Genomic DNA, 18,453 nt, shown 5'->3' on the forward strand with positions numbered 1-18,453 from the left:
AACTATTAATATTGTTATTGTTCAGCAGTTTATTACATCCATTTGCTTAGCAAATGTCTCCTCTCCTTGTTTCTTCCACCTGAACATACAAAAGTAGACTTAAGTTGTTCCTCTCTAGATCTATCCCAGCTTCTTAATGAATGAAGTTGAGTTAATGAAGTTTTAGACCCAGTCAGGGACTGTATTCTTCCAAGTTTAGGGTTGACAGACATGGGTGATTATTCTGTAAGATGGTCACTTTGTAGAGGGATAGCTTGGAATCAGCAGTGACTTTGGAACTCGGTTCACTGTGTTAGTTTTCAATTTCAGAGCAACTGATTTTAAGCAGGCTTTCATTGGAGTCAATGCAGGAACCGTCAATACGTGTTATATGTCTCTGAAGCTGGTTTCTGGATCAATTGTTATTAGTGTGCAGCAAATTGCATTAACATATCTAAAATTAATACAGTGAGTGTTCTGATGAAAATGAATTGACCGTGACCACATTGTCTCTCAAGTGTTCTTTTCAACCAGTCTTTTTTTCTTCTTCTTCTTTTGTTAATTGCTTTAAATTGATATGCCAACATAGACTTAATCTATGGATTCTTCCCCATATTCCTTTTAAAAGTGGTTCCAGAATATGGCTTATATCTGATGTTTAATCATATCTTTTTTAAGGGGCTTTCACTAAATGCTTAAAACTTGAATATTTCTTTATATGTTATGTCATGTGCTATTAAGACTATTGAGAAGATGGATATGTTCATTTTTGAATTTTTGTGTTATTTAAATTACGAATGTTTCATCAAGACTTAAAAATTCAGAAGAGTAACAAATCATGTGCAGTTATATAGTATACAGTAAACGATGTGAGCATTATTTGCCTGGCAATTTATTTTTATCCCAGCATATATATTTCTAAAGAAGTGCAGGCAACTTCAGTATTAAAGCCATCATTACCAATTTTCGTTAAGTACAGAACAGAGAGATATCTTTAGGTTTAGTCGTATCGAAATTTGAATTTTTTACCAGTGTGTGTAAATTACATCATGTTTATTTCAGGTCTAAAGGATTTTTACTTTTCTGTTTTTAGAGAAGGTCAGTTTCTGGGAATGAACAATTATCTACATCAGAGGACAGAAGAAGAAAAGACAGGGGTTATTCACGTGGACAGCTAACTGGTATTTTCTGAGTATCTTCAATATGCCAACCACTGTCATATTATTCATAAAGAGGAAAAGAAGTTGAAGATACACTCTGGCCTTGAGTAGAACCCCCTCTAGTTCCCAGATGCTGGAGCCACTTTGAAATGCCCCTTGTCCCAAGCTCCATGAGTGCTTTGCAGCTTGGAGATTCCAAAAGAAAATGCCATTTTAAGGACACATTAGAGGTCCTGAAAGCTAATGGGTCCCTGTGGGAAAGCCTTGTGGACTTCAGTTTCTGGTCTGTGTGATAACTGCCTTGGACATCCACCAGGGCCCTTGGCAGAAATCGCTAGGAGGTGACAGGTGATCTTCCGACACCAGCCTTGTCATCCAGTTGTACGGCTGATGCTTTGGTTTGTTAGTCCGTTAACGACATTGCCATCCTACCTCCTGTGAGTAGTGTTTCCTTTGCATCATGACTCATGGATGAAAATGAGCTTCAGCTTAGGGTATTCATTTTTCCCTATTTTTTTTTCCTTCTTTTAAAAAATGGGCTTATGGATTTGATAGGGAATGCTGTTGATCTTATTGGATAAAATGAGAAGAATTTATCTGTTCATGTCATTCTGCCCTTTGATCATTTTTGTTTCAGCACAGATAGTAACAACTAAGTGATAATGCCTATGGGGAAACTACTCCTACATGGTGCTTAAGCAAGTTTACTTTAATACACAAATTTCAGTTTTTAGGAACTAGTTTAATAGTGACTCAGGTGACTGCACTCACCTGAGTGCAGACTGTAACTTAGGTTATGAGTATTATATAATGATTATACCCAGACTCCTTTAAAAACTATGGGAAAGAAATGGATTAGTCTGTGGCCCATTGACTTCAAATTTCCTGAGGTACCTTGCAGTGATTAATGATGTGCATACAGGTATTGAAATAATGCTGTGAGCTTTATTTATTTAGGGTGGGGGTCTGGAGGCATACGCTATATAATTAGAGTCCTTAACAGTTTTAAAAAAATAACTTTTTATTTTAAAATACTTATAGACTCACAGGGAGCTATAAAAATAGTGCATAAGTCCCATGTACACTTCACCCAGATTCCCCTAATGTTAACGGCTTACATAGTTTTAGTACAGTATCAAAACCAGGAAACCGGCATTGGTGTGTTACTGCTAACTAGATGACAGATCTTACTGAATGTCATACAGGGTGTCACGCGGGGTCTCTGGCCCCGCTCCCCACATAAGAACGCAGGACATGGTGAGGCCAAAAAGGAACACCCACGGAGCCACAGATAGGGGAGTCATACCACTATATCCTCACTGGCGTCTGGGTTGTAGACACAGGAAGCAGGACCCACACCATCCCGCCGTCTGCTTCTCTGCCAACCCACCTCACTTGCTAACTGCAATCTGCCCCTCTGCAATCCACAATCCACAATCTGCAGGCCGCGCTTGCTAGCTCACCCTCCATCTTCTTGCTAGTCCCCATTTTCTGCTAGCGTAGCCACAACAGTTATATTTGTGGCCAATGGCTCACTGGTTACAGCTGACGGCCAACTAGCCACAGCTAATGGCCATCCAATCACAGTTGATGGCCATTTACTACCTGAGCCAGCACCTTTCCATGGGAGGGTGAGAGCCTGGAAACTGCATTCCTGGCTCTGTCCCCACACTGAGTTGTCATAGTTTTTAAAAATTTGCATTTATTTGTGTGTGTGTGTGTGTGTGTAGTTTTTAACATTTTGATTAGAAAAAAATTAAGCATGAAGAATTAATATACTTTTTTTTCTTTTGTCTTTCTAAAATCTGCGTTGCTGATGGTTATCTGAGGGTACCTGTAAGACTGGCCATATAGGTTGACTGGTATTTCTCTTGTTATTAATAAGTGTTCTTGCTTTTCTTCTAATTTCTCTAGCCAGTGCAATTAACCTCCAGACGATGGCTGAACCTGCAGGAATACCAGAGCAAGAAACTGATGTCTGACAACGGAGTGAAAGTTCAAAGATTCTTTGTAGCAGACACTGCGAATGAAGCTCTGGAGGCCGCTAAGAGACTAAGTAAGCTAATTCATACCAGGTGAAATACACTGGCTCAAATTAGGAAATTCACAGGTAGCTATTTCCTACTAGTTAAATTGCTTTGTTGCAGGGTCTACTAACAGTGACAGATGCAGTGGAGAACTTTGAATTGCAAAGGCAAAAAAGCCCAATTAGGAAACCTTTATTCTCTTACATGAGAAAGCATCATACGGGATGTCACTCTATGGTAATTTTGTCTAAGTTTTTCAGTTTGGTTCAATCCATTTTACCCTGTTATCTTTTCTGTGGTTTAGAAGCTGTGAGAAATCTGGTTGAAGGGTGTGGAGTGTCAAAGAGAAGCCCATCGTAGGGTAAATCAGGAAGGATAGTTGGCATCCTTTTTCAAGACTCTTAGAACATGGGGAAAGTTCCTTGAATGACTGACTGGGGGAGGGAAAGGGGAAGAACACACATTTGGAAGTCAGGCTGACTTTGGTTCAGTGTTCTGCCCTCCCATTTACTAGCTCCATAGCTTTTGTATGAGTGCCTTTTCCTTCCAGTGCCTCAGTTTTCTTACCTATTAATCGAGGCTGATGTGTTTATCTCCCGATGCTGTTGTGAGTCTTTGAGGGAGCCTCTATGTTGGTATGTGGTAGAACATCTACCCAAGTTCCCAATTTATAGATTAAGAAATTAGGAATCAGATTCTGCTGTTTTTGAGTGAACTTTTCTTTCTGTGGCATATAGACTCTTACTGTCGGGCAGGGTTAGCAGTGTACAATAGAAGTATAATGTGAGCCACATAAAGGTTTGTAAGTCACCTTAAGAAAGTTTGAAAGAAATGGGTGAAATTAAATTGAATACTGTATTTTGTTTACCCCAATGTATTCAAAATGTGATTTTTTTCCAACATGTAATTAATATAAAACAATTATGAACGCGGTGGTTTGCGTTCTTTTTTGTTTTTCTGTCTTTGTCCTCATCTTCACAAATCCGGTCTGCATTTTATCCCGCCAGCACATCTCATTTCATGTGCTTGATAGATGCTTGTGGCGTGTGGCTCCCATATTGGACAGCTCCGATCTGGACACTAGAAGCTTTTGCATGTGCATTCTTTGCCTGTAACCTTCGAGAGCCGTCGTTTCCCATTGAAAATAAAAAACAGAGCATCTGTTAACTGGCCTTGCCCAGGCAGCGCAGCCAGGTTTGAGAGTGCAAGACAGAAACAAGCCCCATATTTCAATTTTCCAATTTTTTTATGCTCTTAAGAGTATAAGAGTGAGGGAGGAGCTTCAGCGAGCAGTTGGTCTTCTTTTATCTCCCTTTCAAAGTTCCTTCAAATGCTTGTACACCAGATCTTTTCTATATTATGTCAGTTGAAGTGTATGTTTATTCTTCCCTTCAATATACATTTATTGATTATTGACCATGTATTAGGCACCGTGGATTCAGCAGTGGAAGATAAGCAAGTCCTTTTTCTTCTTAGAACTTATATTAAAAAGAAATTAATTGGTACTTTACAGATGCTAAATTTAGAAACTGAGATCGACTGATATTTTAAGAAATGATAATTGGTGTCATTTTCAAAAACTGTCAGAATTGTTTTTTATGGTGAAAAAAACAGAACAGTAAAATTATCCCTAAACCTGGATGAATATTCCTCAGTAAACTCTGATAATAGACTCAGTAAAGGTTAGTATTCCAACCCTTTTACTTGAAAGGATCACTTTTGTTTTATATTCCTGTGGTTTGGGGATTGGGTAATGAGAGCAAAGAAATGTAAAGTTCATGTTCGTCTTCATTTCCTCCATTATTTTCTTAAATGTGCTGATATACTACTATTTCAGGTTTAAGGGTCCTTCTTACGGGAATTCTGGAAGCCAGCTGATTACCCTCCCTCAGTCACTGCACAGCTGAAGGGACTTATTTTTCAGATTTTCATGGAGATTTGGACTTACTGAACTAATTGGCTTCTTAGTCATGCATTTGATTTATAAGCATTTATTTAGCCACCATTTTGTGGTCGGGGATTGTACACTGTTTTTAAGACACCATTTTTGCTTTGGAGGAATTAGCCAGGTGGCATTCATGTGCTGGGGCCATTAGTTACAGGGTGAAGGGAGGGAAAGAGACAGACAATGAAGCAAGTTTAAATAAAAATTTGAAAAAATGAAAATAAACTTTAAAGAAAGGCATTTTGGTTCTTGAGGAGTGTTTTTTTTTTAAGAAAACTACAGCTGGAGAAAGGGGTTGAAAATAACTTTGGCTGTGTGTCACATCCCTGTGACACTCCTTTACTGGGTGTAGCCAGGGGCCTGCCTCTCTGGTACTGCTTAGAGCCAAAAGAGAATTGAGAAAATGAATCCAGGCACCTCTTCGGTGAGTGAATGAGTAATCCATCTCTTATTCAGTGAGCAGTTTCGGTAGAAGGAAAGTCTCTGGTTTTTATCAGAAGGGATCTTTATCGTATTGGAAGAGGAGATGGTACCAAGTCTAACTGGGTGAAAATGAACTGAGTTGAGTTGATAGTGAATATAAAAGGAAGTGTGCATGGCACTGAGATTGTCTGAAGAAAGTGAAACAAGAAGAATCCGGCAAAACTTCATAGTATTTACGTTCTTGTCACCACAAGATTGACAAGAACCAAGTGCACAACTGGAGTTTTACCAAATAGATTGGAGGTGAAGGTTAAAACTGAATCGTACATGTATCTTTTTGATTGTCCCCAAAATGGGAACTCCACCTAATAATTATGATATTTTAATGGGAAAAATTATACGGAAGGATAATATGGCTAACATGTGTAAGTCCTATATGAGATTTTGTTGCTGTCATTATCGTCATTACCAGCATATAATTTCAGGGAGTCTACTGCTGTCATGATTCAAATTCATGGACAAATCTGAGACATGTGATAATCAGTATCCTATCAGTCGTGTGCTATGAGAGTTCATATTTTAATTTAAAAAGTTTGTAAACGATTGATAGGTATTTGCTCACCTTTCTACTTTATTCATATGTGGCTGTGTTTTAAAATAAAATGATATTTTATAAAATATTTTGAAAATCAATGTTGATTGAGACATGTGTTTGGTTTCCAGGAATCTTTGTGTATGAGCTTAATAATCTCTTTGTGACAGACCACATTCCTCGTTGTCTGCTGGCCATCCATTTACGGGTGTCTCCATCTCTCCTGGTCCAAATGGAACTTATCTCTTGGTTGCTCTAAACCTTCTCTTCCTTTTATGTCCCTCTACTTACCAAGCTGAGATCCCTCCAGATCATTTCTAATGCCTTTCATGTTTAACATATTCAATCAGTTGCCAAATACTGCCATTTTTACTGCAGCATTGTTGTTTTGTAAAGCAAGGAAACAGGCAAGATAAGGTTAAAAACTTGCCAAGGTTGTACTGCTAATAATTGACAAAGATGGGATTTCTACCCAGTCAGATTAGAATTAATCTCCTCCCCAAGCATTTATCCTCTTTGTTAACTTGATGATGATATTCTTGGGAGATTTTTCTGTGTGAGTCAGCATTTTTAAGATGGAAAATACATATTAATAAAATTAGAAGATTAAATTAAACTGGATGTAGCAGGTTCTATGGTACAATTTATAGAAACTGTGTAATCTGCAGATATTTTCTTAATGATTCATTTTATTGTATCTCTTTGGGCAATAGAACATTTTGCCGGATAGTTATGGAAAGCTTGTTAATTTGAACATTTGTTTAAAATGGGTAATGTAAATCTTTTGTTTCTGAAACACAATTCATAATGATAAGATATTGAGTGAAAGTCTCATTTTCTTGCACGGAAAATGGACGTATGTCTGATTGAGAGAGTAAATTTGGTTTGGTGAATTAAGTTTTTAATATGTGGATAATATTCATTTCTGTAGCAGTTTGTATGAGCTACCTTTTGTAATTATGCTTTAAAGAAGCAATTGTTTTTCTTGCCTGCAGTTTTCTCAGGAGGTTTATTAACTATCTACATTTCTCCTCTATGGACTAAATTTAATGTATACATTCAAAAGATTATTGCAGAATACCCATTGTGTGCATGTCTAATATTGATGTTGCCTTTCAGTTGTCTTTAAAGACGGATGAGGGGCTGTGTCCCTTACTTACCTCAAAATGCCTGTCTTGACAGTATTTGCATATAAGCATAGATGAAACTTTATTAGAACCACCACTTTTCAGTTTATGGAATCTCCACAATTTACTAATTATTCTGTTCATGTTTATATGAGATGCTCAAACATTTGACTAAGCAAGAAGATTGTATTTCAAAACCTCAGTTATTATTATTTATTTTTTTTTTTTTGCCAGGGAAGAAATTGAAATATGAATGGAGAAATTCATCTTCCCTGAGCTAATGACCTACATCCTAAAATGGAGATAAGGAGTTTTTATTGAACTTGTCTCGCTTTGGATTGCTTTTAGCTATAACATGTTTTCATTCATCAATATGATAACTTGTTCTTTTCGTTTTATGTATAATCACATCTTAAAGCCCTGTGAATTACTTACACCATAAAGGGACTGTATTTTAGGCAAAAAGGGAACTTCTGATTGACACATACTATTAATCCTCTAGCAGTTACAAGCTTCCTAGACTATTGTGGCTTTGTCGTTTCACACTGTGTGGTCAGGACCTTGCCAGAGATCTTACCACCTTTGTAGTGAGATGATGGTCATTATTGTCTTGTAATGACAAGCAAGGATAACATTGATTTAAATCTGTATTAAATCTTCATTTTACCACCATATCAGCTGCCCAATATTTTGAATCTGGAGTCAGGAATGCAAAGAAGCAAATGGCACATGTGGGCCATCAGAGGTTGTAGCAGTGTCTGCTTTCCAAAAATAATGGTGGTGTCCTCATGAGATAGATGGTTTCTGTGGTGAGATTTGACTCTTCCTGACTGCTGCTGGTTCCTTCTCATTTTCTGTGCCTCAGTTGCCCACCTTGTTGGTGAGTACGTGAACCTCCCACTATCTTTTTTTGTAACTTACTTAATGCTTATTTTAGCTAGAGTCAATTTCTATTGCTTGTTGCTAAAAACTCTGACTCTTCCAGACAGAAAGTGTTTTTCATGGGTCCTGAGACATAGTAAATGCTCAATAAATATTGTTATTCAGATAATTTTTACTTGTTAATGTTTACTTACAAATCCTCCTTAAAGGAACACCTGAATTGGCATTAAAGGCTTTTCCTAACTGTATTCCTATTATGTATATATATATATATATATATATATATATATATATATATATATCCCATTTCCTATTGTATATATTTTTGTAAAGAGATCCCCTATTATAAAATGTTCTTTTCTCTTCTTCTTGAGTCTGCAAATATACATGCGTTTCTCTGGTCCTCTCCCTAGAATCTCTGTGTGCTAGAATATCTTTTCCCTCCTAATTCCGTGGTGTTCACTGAGCAGAAGCAGCAGGAGACCTATAGAGTGGAGGTGAGATCAAGGCAGGTTGTGGGCAGCAGGCTTTATGGAAGCTCATATGTAGCTTCCTGCCAGTTTCCTTAGAAACGAATGACAATGCTCTGAAAATGAATGCCTCAACTTGAATTTTGGCAGTACACTAAAGCAAAGATTAATTCTTCTTTTCACACTTTAACCAATAAAAGTAATAGTGGTTGCATTTAACCCTTGGAATCCAGCCCTGTGCCTGGCATCCGGCTGAGCGTTTTGTGGGTGTGACCCTCATGTGATCCTTAGTTAAACTCAAAGGAAGGCTTTCCTTTAGGGACTGGTTCTGAATATCACCACGTCTCTGCCTGCCCATGAGTGTATCCATGGAAACTGACATCATTTCGCTTTCTGTCTTTTCAGTGTATTGTTAATGGAGTTATTTATTAACCTGTGTTTTAAAGCTCCCTCATTGTGACTGAACAAAGACTTATGTGCATGTTCTCATTTTCCAGGATTTTCCTGTGAATTATTTTTCCTTGGCGTCTTTGAGTCACCCCAGTGTACAGTTTGGAAGTTTTCAATGTCCACAGGCTACCTACTGGGGTTGTAGGTGTCGACAAACGTTGCTTGGGATAAGGGGGCATGAGGGCTAGTTCCATAGTATGTGTCAGTCTGGATATATTGGCTTTTGAAAAGAAATCTTAAACATAAACAGAAATCTCTTCTGATTTTAAAAGGAGTGTGTTCATTATTTTGATTTTGGAAACTATGGAAAAGTACAAAGAAGTAAAAACCTCCTCCCATCCCATCATCCAGAGGGGACTTGACTTAATATTAACATATTTTCTTCTTTTTTTCTTGTGCATTCATTCAGTCAGCAACATTAATTTCTGTGTATATATATATATATATATTTAGATAAATATAATTGAGAAAGAATATTTTTATATTTGGGAAAATACTATACATACACTTCTGTATTTTATTTTTAAAATTCTACATTATAACATGAACATCACCAAAATATTAATAATACTTTTTTCAAAAATGTTGTTTCAATGGTTGTATGATAATCCCTAGATTGACTGTTATTTCCTATTATGACTCATTTAGATTGTTTTCTGTTTGGGTATGTTAGGTAATGCTAGCTTCTGTAACCTGTAAACTGCTCATTCTCAGTAGCTCACTACAATGCAGAGTGCTTTAGTCACACAGAAGCCCAGTGTGGTATTCGTCATCTGCCTCTAGGTAATGACCCACAGATCCAGCCTCATTCACCATGTCACTGCTCTCGTAATCACGTGGCTCCCGGAGATGAGCTGGGCATGTGTTCATCTCAGCCACGTAAGAGGAAACAGTGTGGTGGATCGCACGTGGAGACTGCAGCAGCCACATCACTCAGGTCACATTCTATTTATTGGCTAAAAGTCATCAGATGATCACAATGAGTAGCAAGATAGACTGGGAATATAGTCTCATGCACACTTCGGGAGAAGAGGAAAGGGGTTTGTGATCATGTAGCCGTCTATAGTGTTTAGAATTTGGGGGAGTTTGTCCCTTTGCTTCTTGGCTTAGAAAGAACATGAACTCTACAGTCAGAACACAGGTCTCAGCCCTGTTCTACTTTGATCACTTAAGCTATAATTTACTAGACTGTAAAATTAAGGATAATAATACATATTTCAAGGAATGATTCAGGTAAAAAAAGACAAACGTAGCGCATGTGTCGTACAAACGAGGGACTCACCAATTTACCTTCTTTCTTTTTTGGTCTGAACTGAGTGAATATCCTGAGCCATCATAAAAGGAATATAATAACAACTATTAAAAACATCGATAGCAGATAAAAAATAAAAGTGCTTGGTGCTTTTGTAGTAACATCCAAGTGTTAAACTATGTTTACCGTGTTTCCCCGAAAATGAGACCTAGCCAGACAATCAGCTTTAATACATCTTTTGGAGCAAATATTAATATAAGACCCAGTCTTATATTACATTATATTACATAAGACCCAGTCTTATATTACAGTAAAATAAAACCGTGTCTTACATTAATTTTTGCTCCAAAAGACTCATTAGAGCTGATTGTCCGGCTAGGTCTTATTTTTGGGGAAACACGGTAGTGTGCAGCTTGTCAGATGATTTGATAATGATTATATTATTTATATATTGTTGGTTGATATTTTCTAGGGTGACTGAGGTCTATGAAATCAAAAGTTACATAATTTTAAAAGAAAATCAAAATTGTGCTTTTTTTTTTTTTTTTACATTGCAACAGAATAAATACTACGTAAGGAATTTTGCTTTTAAGATGCTACATTATTCCCCAAGGCAGTTATTACAGGAGTTGGCAATGTTTAACAGATGTGCATAAATAGTACTAAGATTCCATTTGACTTTTCTAGGTTACTGCAAAAAACTTGGAAAATGAATTGAGAAAAATTTAAAAAATATATTGCTTGATCTACCTTTAGGAAGAAGACCAGAGGAGTAAACAAGCTACCTCAATTATGTATTTGTTTTTCTTTTATTCTATATGGAACAAGCTAAGGGATTTGTGTCTGTTATTTTTCTCAAATTAAATGGAGGCGGAGTGTTAGAGTATTATGGGTTTTTTTTGTGTTTTTTTTGTCTTTAGACTTTTGTTTGAGTGGATGTACTAGTCACTTCAGTATGGGGAAAAAGGAAGCAGATGGGATGTGGATAACAGGATAACTAACAGTGCTAAAAGTATTTGATATACAGAAATCAAACTGTTCCGTCTTCAGGTGTTAGATGTATCACAGTAAAAGGACTTCACATAAATATATATTTTCTTTATAAATAACCTGCACATGAGGACCATAAACACGAGAAAATCTCACTCCTTTCATGACTTTCCGCTTGTTCAGAATTCCTCACTGTGCTTCCCTGTTTAGCTGATTCAGCATAAGCTCTTATGGCCAGTCGTCTGTGACATGGTCATGGTCTGCCTTGGCCACACTGTGCCTCTTTGTGCCATTTGCCCGTGTGGGACTACATCGGTTCCCTTCCTGCCTTTGTCCATGTTCTTTCCTTAGAGTGTCTTTTAACCCAGGAAGATCTCTCTGGAGTTGGCCCAATTCAAATCCTGCATCTGCCACATGCTAGCTCGGCAAGTGATTTGACTGCTAGGATCCTCAGTTTTCCCATCTGTAAAATGGGTTAAGTATTAGGTTGGTTCAAAAGCAATTGTGGTTTTTGCAATTGCTTTTAACGTTTTAAGCCACAATTTTGCATCAACCTAATAATAATACTTCTTAGGGTGCCATGAGCGTGAAACGAAGTCATGTATGTAGAAGGTGTAGCATAGTTATAGACCCTGAAGTCTCAATGATGCTTAGTTGGGATCATTATCATTGTTATTATTACTTTTTGGTACATCCTAACTTTTCCCCTTAGTGTTGTCTTCTGGGAGGTGCTGTGGTGTTTCAGAAGATGGGCTCTGAAGGAGACTGCCTTGTTATCAAACCTTGCTCCTCCCCTTTATTAGATGTGTTCAACTTCTCTAGGACTCCATTTCCTCATCCTTAAAATATAGGATGTCAGTTGTATCTACCCATGGATTTCGTGGGAGGAGTGACCTTGGTCTTAATACAGTATCTGGCTCATAGGAAACATGGGTAGATGTCATTTTGTGTGTGTGTGTGTGTGTGTGTGTGTGTGTGTGTGTGTGTGTGTTTGAGATATTTTGACAGGTAACATATTAGTTTCAGGTGTACAGATATATGTATATATTGTGAAATGATCACCACAATAAGACTAATTAACATCCATCACCATCCATAGTTACACTGTTTTTCTTTTTGCTGAGAACTTTTAAGATATACTCCTACAAACTTTCAAATATGCAATACAGTATTATTAATTATAGTCACCACACTGTACATTACCTCCCCAGGACTTAAAATAAATAAGTCATGGGCATGTAATAACTGGAAGTTTGTATCTTTTGGTTCCCTCACTCACTTTGCCAACTCTCTACCCCTTACCTCTGGCAGCCACCAATCTGTAATGCGTTATATATTTTGGGATTTTTTGTTGTTGTTAGATTCCAAATATAAGAGATCATACGGTATTTGTCTTTCTATGTCTGATTTATTTCACTAAGTACAATGCCCTCAAGGTCCATGCATGTCAATGGCAGGATTTCCTTCTTTTTTTATGGCTGAATAATAATTCCATAGTGTATACAGTGTTTGTGTGTGTGTGTGTGTACTGGAGGTGCCAAAAAATGTATACTAGTGGATACTTTGGTCACTGTTGCTCAAGCAGTAGTTCGCCGTAATTAGAAGTGTCTGGACGCTGATGGGAACCACTTTGAGCACCTCTTGTAATTGCAGAACTTAAATGTGACTTGTATTCATCTTTTGTTATCGGTACATATTGAATATTATAATTTTAATAGTTTTTTTCCTTTTTTAAAATGTGTATACATTTTTTTGGCACCATATACACATACACACACAGACACACTCACACACACACACACACACACACACACACACACTGCATTTTCTTTATCCATTCATTCATCAATGGTCACTTAGGTTGTTTTTATATCTTTGCTGTTTGAAATAATACTACAGTGAACATATCTTTCCGAGTTAGTGTTTTTGTTTCCTTTGGATAAGTACCAAAACGTGGAATTGCTGTATCTTATGGCAGTTCTGTTTTAATTTTTTGAGGAACCTCCGCACTGTTTTCTGAAGTGGCTGTAACAATTTACATTCCCACCAACAGTGCAGGTATTGTCATTATATTACTGTGGTTTTTGCTGTTATGGTATATGGTATACTCCACATCTCAGTGTGCATGAGGTGGGGGTAGAGGATAATTTAACCTGTGTGGCCTGTACCCTGGAGGGAGGAAGCACGTTCCTTATGAGATAGTTGTAAGCTGAACTCTCACATACTTTTCATATAAGAAATTGGTTATGTGTGTTCCTGTTAACCAGGGCAAAAGGTTTCAAGATTTATCTGGAATTTAAAGTTTTCGTAAGTGTCTGTGAGCTTAGATGACCATCCTTACTGGTTTGCCTGGAACAGACTTAGATACATCTGTTATTCTAAAACTATTATTAATAGCAATCCTATTGAAAATTGTTCCCATTTAAACAAAGTATTTGGTCACCGTACTGAAAGAGTAACTTTAAGGATGACTCCTTGATAACAACTGTCCTAAACATGAAGCCAGTTTAGTAGGACAGAATATGATAGCTTTAAGTATTATCCCATGATTTCATGCAAGTTTTAAATGAAGGATGAACGAGATGAAAGGCCCTTTCTGATACTGTTTGTTAGGAATGTCTGCAGGGAGCAGGGTATAAAACAGTTGGTTAGGACAAGGCTTGATTCTTTGTTCCAGGGCCAAGGCTGTTTCCCATTCATCTTTGCATTCCTGGTACCTCAAACATAGATGCGTTCTGTAAGTGGTTGCAGAATGGAAAAATCAATAAGAGAACAAACACCCCAGGGAACCTTCCATCTGGGTTAACAGTTGCCAAGAAGGACTTCTTTGATGTACTCACCCAATTGGGTTTTCTCTAATGCCCCAGGTCCTGTTCTTGAGCTTAGTTTAGGGAGAAGGTAAAACTAAGGGAGCAGCAGCCCCATTGGCCCTGGTGGGAAGGTGGGAAGTCATGAAGAGACACATCAGCTTGGCAGCTCTACCTGCTTTCAGCTTTGTGGCAGAAATTGGTCCTGGGTTCTCTTTAGGCTGGTCCTCCTCTTTACTGCCACAGAAAAAGCTTTGATCAAAATGCAGGGATGGTCACGTCTTCTGGTATTGCCAGCAATGGATCAACTGAGACAAGGAGCTTGACCTTCTGCCAGGTTCTCTCTGCTCTAGCACGTCATGTTAATGAAAGTCCCTGGTCCATTGTGGCTTTTCATCCTATTTACATAAACGAGCTCTACTTTCAGTTATAGGATCTTGGATGTGTGTTCATTTCAGTTGAAAGGTAGCCCAAGTATTCTCATTTCAGTACTTTTTAATCACTGGCTTCTCTGCTCTTAGAAAAAAATAACATTCTACAGTATTAAATAGTAGGTTGTCATAATTTTGTGAGAGTGGTGTGTTTGCTCTGCTTTGATAAAGTAAGAGAAGGGACTATAAGGAAACCCAGGGAAGGCTCAAAACACCTGTGATGTAAGTAATCTTTTTTCTCCTTGGGTCTCATGGAAACGATCCCTCAAAATGATTGGTTTAAAATTGGCAATACTAGCTTTGAAGAGGAAAGTTATAACTTAGATTATTTTGCTAGTTGTGTGTCAAAGTAGTTATTTGTGGGAAAGAGAAGCATTCTGCCCAAGGAAAGTGTAGATGGCTGCCTTCTGTGATAGATATCTGTGGACAACGCCTCAAGGGATACTGCTTTGAGTAAACTCAGGTCGTTCCTTGTTTTGTAGGTTGGGAAACTTTGGGTACCCAATCAGAATTCATCAGACTAAGGAGCTTAGATACTCACCAACCAAATCTATGAGAATGATGTGTAAACCAAAATACCAAAGTGCACATTTACAAAATGAAATGTTTTTCTCATGATTAGAATGTTGATATCTACCATGTTGATTGATGTCTTAGAAGACAGATGTTGTACACGTTTTTTTTTCCCTTTTCAAGTAGAAGAGCACATTTCAACAGAACCTGAGACTTTCATTTATTCATGCATTCAGCAATATTTATTGGACGCATGTGCTAGGTAGTGGAAAATGTAGCAGCTAATATGTCTTGAGGACTCTCTATATGTTTAATGAATACTGTTAAGTGCTTTGCCTTATAGAATCCTCATAAGACATTTCTGAGATATGTCATCATCCTCATTCCTAGTTTATGGAAAACTCTAAGAGTCCCTAAGAGGTCCACATAGGCTGGACTGTGAGGTCCCATCTTCAGTAACAACACTAGTGGGCTTCACAATTCCAGGCACAATGGAGCACCTCCGAGTGACAGAAAACAAAGTCAGGCGTCCTTTACTTCTGAGCCCAGAGCCAAGGGACCAGAGCTTTAGCCTTCAGAGCCCTGCTCACAAGGTTGCTTACCTTCAATGAGGGACTCTGATCTATCTCTTTATACCCTCTTGCTCCCCAAAGCTTAGTGCAGAGCACCCTAGACTGGACAAGCTCCCCCTAAAGCCCTCCCTTTCTGCTTGAAGCTATCTGACATCTGTCTCTTCTCGTGGGTTGATTTTTATTAGCACTCTCAGGAGTCGTGGTATCTCCCCCTCTCCCGCCGTGAATACTGCAAGCAGCACCCATTAGCTGAACCAGGAACTGGGTCTTTGTTGTTCACATTACAAAAATATTCCCAGTATAGAAACGTTCACATGATTCAGTGCCTTTTAACTTCACAGTGGTTGGAGTTTAAAGGGGTCTTTTGTGAACACTGAAGTCCCTGAAGGCAGATAGCTAAAATTTTCCACTTGGCCGGTGGTGTGGAACTATAACTAATTATAGAGAATGATACTTTCATTGTTTCTGTTTTAACTTCTGTAGCTAAAGCCTTGTAATTTCATACCAGGCAGGCCAAACAACTTTTTATTTGTTCATCTTTCTTTGATTTAAGCAGTTTGATATTGAGATACTGTTTCATTTAGAAAGAATGATACAACTATTAGTCTGACATAATTCTCTCTAGTTTTTATCAGCTTGTGTCAGCTAACATTTTTCCCCATTAAATCCCTTTTGAACTTTTAATTTAAAAATGTATCCGTGATTGATTAACATCATCTATAGCTCTACTGTGTTATCCATTTTCACCTTCTGTTTTCAATAGTAAAAATCGTTTACACCTCAGACCATGAGGATATCAGATTAACAGATTTTCTGGACCATTGGGCACCATTCAACTGATATTCAGTAACTTACTGAGAGATTTTTGAATATTTCAATTTGGTGAGTATACAGAGTATAAACAGACAAATAATTTACAGATTGAGAAGTGCTGCAACGGAAATAAAGAAGTGGTAACATCAGGGAGGACTTAGAATTGTCAGGGAAGTCTTGTCTGAGGTGGTGATTTTCAGCTGACATGGACGGATAGAAAGAGCCAGAAGTGAGGAGTTCTAGGCAGAGATGACCGATGGGGTGAAGACCCTGCATTGGAAATAGCTTTGTCGGTTTTAAAAACAGAAAGGCTAGTGAGATTGAAATTTAGAGAAGGGCAATGGGGTAAGATCCGAGAGGTAAGTGAGAGCAGGCTTTGTAGGCCTAGGTAAGTATTTTGGATTTTATTCTTAGTGAGATGGGGAACAATTTTGATAAAATCCATATCAGTTAGGCATCTTAACACTGCTAGATGCCAAACCATCCCCAAACCCAACGAGTCATTTGTTCTTGCTCAAATGTCTGTATATTGGTCCACCCAGGGCCTCACCGGATGTGGCTGCACGCTGCTAGTTGGGTCCAGTACTCCTCCATGTGCATCTTGTCCTCCTGGACGAGGCATATCTTCACAGAGAAATGGCCAAGACGTAAGAGAGCAAACCTAACCACCAGCGTGTTTCAAGCCTCTGCTTGCATCACATCTGCTGACATCCTACTGGTTGAGCCCAAAGTCAAGGGAACAGCACCTCTAGTGGAAGTGGAAGGAACTGCAAGGGCCCATGACACAGGATGTTCATGGGGGGGGCAGGGGGTGAAGAATGGGGCCATGACTCATTCAACCACAGCAAGGACCTGATCTTACCTATTATATGAAAAGTTCACCATAGACTAGATGCCCAGCTATCCTGGATTGCCCAGGAGTGAGGGGTGTCCAGGATAGGGACTTTTAGTAGTTAAAACCAAGAAAGTCCCAAGCAAAGCAGGACACGTTGTTCCCTGTCATGAACTGTCCTGTGGTAAATGGGCTGCATGAAGGTTGTTGTGCAGGTGAGAAGGTGGTGGTTTGGATGATGAGGGTGGCAGAGGAGCAAGAGAAGTGGCTTTGTACTCGTATATCTCTGGGATATCTTTGGGATCTATTTTGGAGGTAGAGTTCATGGAACCTGCTGATGTTTGGAATGTGGCAGATAAAGAAGTGAGTTGCGGAAGTGTCAGACAAGTTGAATATGCTATTGGCTGGAGTATGATGATCTGAATAACCCGGAGTACAATAGCAAATTTTAATAATTATTACGTATGCATTCTATATTGTAGTCACACAATATGCCATTTCTCTTTGAGACCGTACCAAAGAAATCAGTGGAATAAATGTAGAGGTTGCCTATGTAGATCGAGTCCTATAATAACATAAACAGATTGTCTCAGGAAAACAATGACCACTCACACAATGAGTCTTCCTAGTAGCCTGCAGTGGCTACCCCAGCTCACCAAAGCACTTTGTTTCTGTGGCGAGCAAGAAAGCCATGAGTATTGCAAAATGGGTCCAGTTCTCCTCAACTTAATTTGCCAACAGCTGAACCCGTCATGAGCTACATGCTACACATTTACATCATGAGTTTCCTGTATGGTGTCTGGGCTGATTGTACCTGGTGTGGTGGGAAGAATATTTGAATGGAATTCAGAAGGCCTGAATTTGAGCTGTGGCTTCCATATTCAGTCATTCCCCTGCCACTTTTTAGGGGTGGGATGGAGCACTATGTATGATTGTGATTAGATAGTGCCACTTCCTTTTTGCCTTTTTGTCTAGTTGGGTATCTTGAATGACAAGGAGGACCTGTTCCCCAGACCATTCAGGGATGCTGGGTGAATGAACATTAAATTAATACCAGTTCACATGCGGTCAGTACCATTGAACTTTTGTGACCCTGAATAACTTGCTTGCCTTATGTGAGCTCAGTTTTTTCCTCTGTGAACAGAGGATAACAGGTTAGCATGCTGTGAGGATCACATGAGAGATTGT

General features: G+C 38.5%; 1 protein-coding gene across 3 annotated transcripts in view; it reads left to right on the forward strand.

Moving 5' to 3' along the window:
• The window catches only part of SUCLG2 (succinate-CoA ligase GDP-forming subunit beta), a 321,296-nt gene that overhangs the window by 56,820 nt on the left and 246,023 nt on the right, over nucleotides 1–18,453 (forward strand). For all 3 annotated transcript variants that reach the window (XM_081071619.1, XM_081071620.1, XM_081071618.1), the window contains exon 2: nucleotides 3,054–3,195. In XM_081071619.1, the coding sequence (XP_080927745.1) occupies nucleotides 3,054–3,195 (142 nt within the window). The remainder of the gene's footprint in view (nucleotides 1–3,053; nucleotides 3,196–18,453) is intronic.

Source organism: Rhinolophus hipposideros (genome assembly GCF_964194185.1).
Source record: "Rhinolophus hipposideros genome assembly, chromosome: 14".
Classification (NCBI taxonomy): domain Eukaryota; kingdom Metazoa; phylum Chordata; class Mammalia; order Chiroptera; family Rhinolophidae; genus Rhinolophus; species Rhinolophus hipposideros.